At 48.1% G+C, this 5,889-nt stretch overlaps 1 protein-coding gene across 1 annotated transcript; it reads right to left on the bottom strand.

Annotated features, from left to right (window-relative positions):
• Positions 1 to 2,943: 2,943 nt before the first annotated feature.
• On the bottom strand, positions 2,944 to 4,934 carry LOC116375271 (uncharacterized). Its single transcript, XM_031832047.1, has 2 exons — positions 4,824 to 4,934; positions 2,944 to 4,571 (listed from the first exon to the last, which is right to left on the bottom strand). Exon 2 carries the CDS (start codon positions 3,967 to 3,969, stop codon positions 3,313 to 3,315), a length of 657 nt encoding a protein of 218 aa, XP_031687907.1. The 5' UTR covers positions 3,970 to 4,571; positions 4,824 to 4,934; the 3' UTR covers positions 2,944 to 3,312.
• Positions 4,935 to 5,889: the final 955 nt, after the last annotated feature.

The following is a 5,889-nucleotide window of genomic DNA, read 5'->3' as shown; positions in this document are numbered from 1 at the left end:
TTTTTTATCCAAAAATTAAAAGACCGCCCCCTATATCAAAGAAGTTAAACACATGCTTGTTCAATGAACCATGAACAATGAATGAACATGCACCTGTTGAACGGTCGTTAAGACACTAACAGCTTACAAATAAGGTCACAGTTATGAAAACTTAGGACACTAAAAGAGGCCTTTCTACTGACTCTGAAAAACACCATGCCCAGTGTCCCTGGTCATCTGGATGAATGTGCCTTAGGCCTGCTGCAAGGAGGCATGAGGACTGCAGATGGGGTCAGGGTGATAAATTGCCATGTCCGTACTGTGAGACGCCTAAGACCGCACAACAGGCAGACAGGACAGACAGCTGATCGTCCTTGCAGTGACAAACCATATGTAACAACACCTGCACAGGATCGGCACATCTGAAGATCACACCTGCGGGATAGGTACAGGATGGCAACAACTGCAGAGTTACACAGCTACTTGCCACAGCTACTTGCCCAAGCCTCCCCAGCTTCTCCTTCACCCAATTCCAGATAGCAGATGTTCTGAAAGAGCTACAAAATCTGGACTCGTACAAATCAGCTGGCCTAGACAATCTGGAGCCTCTAAAATTATCCGCCGCCCTTGTTGCAAGCCCTATTACCAGTCTGTTCAACCTCTCTTTCGTGTCGTCCGAGATCCCTAAAGATTGGAAAGCTGCCACGGTCATCCCGCTCTTCAAAGGGGGTGACACTCTAGACTCAAACTGTTATAGATCTATATCCATCCAGCCCTGCCCTTCTAAAGACTTCGAAAGCCAAGTTAATAAACAGATCACTGACCATTTTGAATCCCACTATACCTTCGCCGCTGTGCAATCCGGTTTCCGAGCTGGTCACAGGTGCACCTCAGCCACGCTCAAGGTACTAAACGATATCATTACCGCCATCTATAAAAGACAGTACTGTGCAGCAGTCTTCATCGACCTGGCCAAGGATTTCGACTGTACGCTTGTTTGTTCCATGTGTAACTCTGTGTTGTTTGTGTCGCACTGCTTTGATTTATCTTGGTCAGGTCGCAGTTGTAAATGAGAACTTGTTCTCAACTAGCTTACCTGGTTAAATAAAGGTGAAATATTTTTTTTTTTAAATAAACACCAGGAACGCACAATCCCTCCATCAGTCCTCAGACTGTCCGCAATAGGCTGAGAGAGGCTGGACTGAGGGCTTGTAGGCCTGTTGTAAGGCAGGTCCTCACCAGACATCACCGGCAACAACGTAGCCTATGGGCACAATCCCAGCGTCGCTGGACCAGACAGGACTGGCAAAAAGTGCTCTTCACTGACGAGTCACGGTTGTGTCTCACCAGGGGTGATGGTCGGATTCGCATTTATCGTTGAAGGAATGAGTGTTACACCGAGGCCTGTACTTAGGAGCGGGATCGATTTAGAAGTGGAGGGTCTGTCATGGTCTGGGGCGGTGTGTCACTACAGGCAATCTCAACGCTGTGTGTTACAGGGAAGACATCCTCCTCCCTTATGTGGTAACCTTCCTGCAGGCTCATCCTGACATGACCCTCCAGCATGACAATGCCACCAGTCATACTGCTCGTTATGTGCGTGATTTCCTGCAAGACAGGAATGTCAGTGTTCTGTCATGGCAGGCGAAGAGCCCAGATCCCAATCCCATTGAGCACGTCTGGGACCTTTTGGATCGGAGGGTGAGGACTAGGGTAATTCCCCCTAGAAATGTCCGGGAACTGGCAGTTGCCTTGGTGGAAGAGTGGGGTAACATCTCACAGCAAGAACTGGCAAATCTGGTGCAGTCCATGAGATGCACGGCAGTACTTAATGCAGCAGGTGGCCACACCAGATACTGTTACTTTTGATTTTGACTCCCCCTTTGTTCAGGGATACAATTCTATTTCTGTTAGTCATGTCTGTGGAACTTGTTCAGTTTAGGGTCTCAGTTGTAGAATCTTATGTTCATACAAATATTTACACGATAAAGTTTGCTGGGAAAAAACAGTTGACAGTGAGAGGACGTTTCTTTTTTTGCAGAGTTCATATTAACTTCAGTGACAGTGAAATGATAAAAATGCATCTTTAAATTGTCTTGGGAACAGGAGTGGATAAATATTTCTATCAGCCTCTTGGGGAAAATGCATGTGTAATGTGTCATCTTTGACACGTTTGCAAGCAGACAGCATTTCAATCACATACAATACACACCCAAGACTAACTGAAGTTACCATTCTCAGCTTTCAATTTCCTTAAAATCTGTTAAAATGACATTTGGCACAGGACCAATGTTTCCAGTGTGTTCTAGCATGCTACCTCATCCTAGAATCATTTTACCTGTTAAGTTTGCTAATGCATTCATTCTATCAACGCAAGACATTTGTGAGCACTACTTTAGTCTTCTGGGGCAACAAGTTATGACAGAAGAAAAGCTGCATGTATTAAAATATAGTTGACAAATGGCCCACCAAAAGGAAGTAAGCAGAAACTTGTCTTAATTAGGGGTGAAAGTAGCCGTTAAGCTCAGTTATGGTGGATCAAACTGAGCAAGTAGCCCACTTTAAATGAATTTGACAGAGTCAGACAACCATGAGATGGATGCGCAGGCTCCGTTTCACCACAAAAACAGAATTGAGGGTTACATGCCACAGTAGCCCAACTCCGGGGTACAAGCTTTCAGGTTTTTGTAAAACAGGATTAGATGTTTACATGTCAACACAATAAATACTTCAGTATCCCGAACGGGATATTGATGGTCAGTGGCTTTAACGTAGAGCCAATCTTGGGATTTGTCAACCAGCAGCAAAGATATATATATATCTTTTTTTTAAATATATTTCAAATCCAAAAGAATAGGAACAATCCCTTTTACTACAAATTGCATTGGCAACCAACACTGTTCTCAACCAGCTAGCCAAAGGTAGACATTAAAACACACAGTATTTCAAAACACAAAGAAGCACTTTTAAGGGTACAATATTTTATTGTTTTACAAGTAATGCAGGGTAGCATGAGCAGCAGCAACACCCTGGCCGAGTGTCAGCAACATCTCAGAATTGTCATCCCAAGGATGAATCTACCATTGAAATTCTGTTGATAGATGATTAGTACAAATGATTTCAAAATCAGAACGCAAAGTGCAGGTGAGTGTAAAAGTTGCACATTACATTGCATCCCAGTAGCCGTCCCCTTTTGCGGGGCTCCTTTAGAAGGTTGTGAATTTTTAGCAGGTGGGGATATGCTTGGTACTGCCTTGAACGCTGCTGGAGCCGACACATTGAGTGTTGTCATTGTCGCCGTCAGACCCCAAATCCTGAGAAACATCACTGGTGCTAAAATACATGTTGCGGGGCGCCTGTCGCTGCTGCCGAGGCAAGGGCGCCTGTCGCTGCTGCCGAGGCAAGGGCGCCTGTCGCTGCTGCCGAGGCAAGGGCGCCTGTCGCTGCTGCCGAGGCAAGGGCGCCTGTCGCTGCTGCCGAGGCAAGGCGCCTGTCGCTGCTGCCGAGGCAAGGGCGCCTGTCGCTGCTGCCGAGGCAAGGGCGCCTGTCGCTGCTGCCGAGGCAAGGGCGCCTGTCGCTGCTGCCGAGGCAAGGGCGCCTGTCGCTGCTGCCGAGGCAAGGGCGCCTGTCGCTGCTGCCGAGGCAAGGGCGCCTGTCGCTGCTGCCGAGGCAAGGGCGCCTGTCGCTGCTGCCGAGGCAAGGGCGCCTGTCGCTGCTGCCGAGGCAAGGGCGCCTGTCGCTGCTGCCGAGGCAAGGCGCCTGTCGCTGCTGCCGAGGCAAGGCGCCTGTCGCTGCTGCCGAGGCAAGGCGCCTGTCGCTGCTGCCGAGGCAAGGCGCCTGTCGCTGCTGCCGAGGCAAGGCCGCCTGTCGCTGCTGCCGAGGCAAGGCGCCTGTCGCTGCTGCCGAGGCAAGGCGCCTGTCGCTGCTGCCGAGGCAAGGCGCCTGTCGCTGCTGCCGAGGCAAGGGCGCCTGTCGCTTCTGCCGATTCATTTGAACCAGATGCCGCACTTGATGCACAGGAGCCAGTTGCTTCACCTAAGGTATTTTGGCCAGTTGCCACACTTGCTGAGACGTTGTGTGTGGCTGCTTCTGAGGTATTATGGGTGGCCGGTAGCTTCCACTGCCGAGGCACTGTAGCTGGTAGCTTCACCTTAGGTATTTGGGCCATTGACAAAATTGTGGGTGGCAGCATTGTGTGTGGCCACTTGCGATGCACTGTGGCCGGTAGCTTCCGCTGCATAGGCACTGTGGCCGGTAGCTTCCGCTGCATAGGCACTGTGGCCAGTTGCTTCCGCTGCATAGGCACTGTGGCCAGTTGCTTCCGCTGCATAGGCACTGTGGCCAGTTGCTTCCGCTGCATAGGCACTGTGGCCAGTTGCTTCCGCTGCATAGGCACGGGAGCCGGTTGCTTCACCTAAGCTATTTGGGCCAGTTGCCACACTTGCAGAGGCATTATGGGTGGTCGCTTCCACGGCACTGTGGCTTCACCCAAGGTATTTGGGCTAGTCGTGGCACTTACTGAGGCATTGTGGCTGCCGGTTACTTCCGCATCATTGTAGACAGTTCTTTTTTATTTATTTTGGGGAATATATCTATAATTACATAGGAAAGAAAATGTTAAAATAAAAAATGCCAGCATTTGAAGTTCTGGGATTTAGACGGTGTTATTTTATCTGAATTAAATCTGTAGAACAAAACACACCTTTAGGTGGAGGATAACAGGTTATCCCTCCAACTAGCAGGCAACAAATTCTAAATAAAAATACAAACATCCTAGTCAGTTAAATACAGCTACCTGTAAAACATGGAAGACAAGGGAAACAAACTAGAGCCATACATCTTACCTCAGAGTCATTTTAAAAAAAAAATCACAGCCAGTATTCTGCACTAATAGTAGCTGGAAAGCATTACCAGGAGATTCCTCTTATTGTATCTGATTGTCTTTTTAGCTGTGCCTTACAAATGAATCCTAGACCCTTCTAATCTGGCTGATTAATTAGGTACATCTGCAAGCCACTGAACATAATTTCCATTGGTCTAATTTCCCAATTGAGAATAGGTGCGCTTGATTTCATTCAGGTGGTGTGCTGGAGGGTCTTCCATGAGCTTAATCAAGTGCACCTTTTAATTCATGTTAATTAAGTTCCTGCCAGGGGCTTTTGCAGGTGCAACCTCAGTGGTCCGGTAGAAGTGTGTTGTGCAAAAATATATTTTAGATTTTTCAAAGTAGCCTCACTTGCCTTGATGACAGCTTTGCACACTCTTGGCATTCTCTCAACCAGCTTTATCTGGAATGCTTTTCAAACAGTCTTGAAGGAGTTACCACATTTGCTGAGCACTTGTTGGCTGTTTTTCCTTCACTCCGTGGTCCAACTCATGCCAAACCATCTCAATTGGTTTGAGGTCGGGTGATTGTGTAGACCAGGTCTTCTGATGCAGCACTCCATCACTCGCCGTCTTGGTCAAATAGACCTTACACAGTCTGGAGGTGTGTCGGGTCATTGTCCTATTGAAAAACAAACGATAGTCCCGCTAAGCACAAACCAGATGGGATGGCGTATCGCTGCTGAATGTTGTGACTGCCATTCTGGTAAAATGTGTCTTGAGTTCTAAATATACCACAGACAGTGTCACCAGCAAAGCACCATCACACCTCGTCCTCCATGCTTCAAGGTGGGAACCAGACATGCAGAGATCATCCGTTCACCTACTCTGCGTCTCACAAAGACACGGCAGTTGGACCCAAAAATCTCAAATTTGGACGCAGTAGACCAAAGGACAGATTTCCACCGGTCTAATGTCCATTGCTTGTGTTTCTTGGCCCAAGCAAGTCTCTTCTTATTGGTGTCCTTTGATGGTGGTTTCTTTGCAGCAATTCGACCATGAAGGCCCGATTCACGCGGTCTCCTC

This window comes from Oncorhynchus kisutch, linkage group LG1 (assembly GCF_002021735.2).
Source record: "Oncorhynchus kisutch isolate 150728-3 linkage group LG1, Okis_V2, whole genome shotgun sequence".
NCBI lineage: Eukaryota > Metazoa > Chordata > Actinopteri > Salmoniformes > Salmonidae > Oncorhynchus > Oncorhynchus kisutch.
The sequence above is the reverse complement of the archived record's forward strand: the minus strand, read 5'-3'. Positions and strand labels throughout refer to the sequence as shown.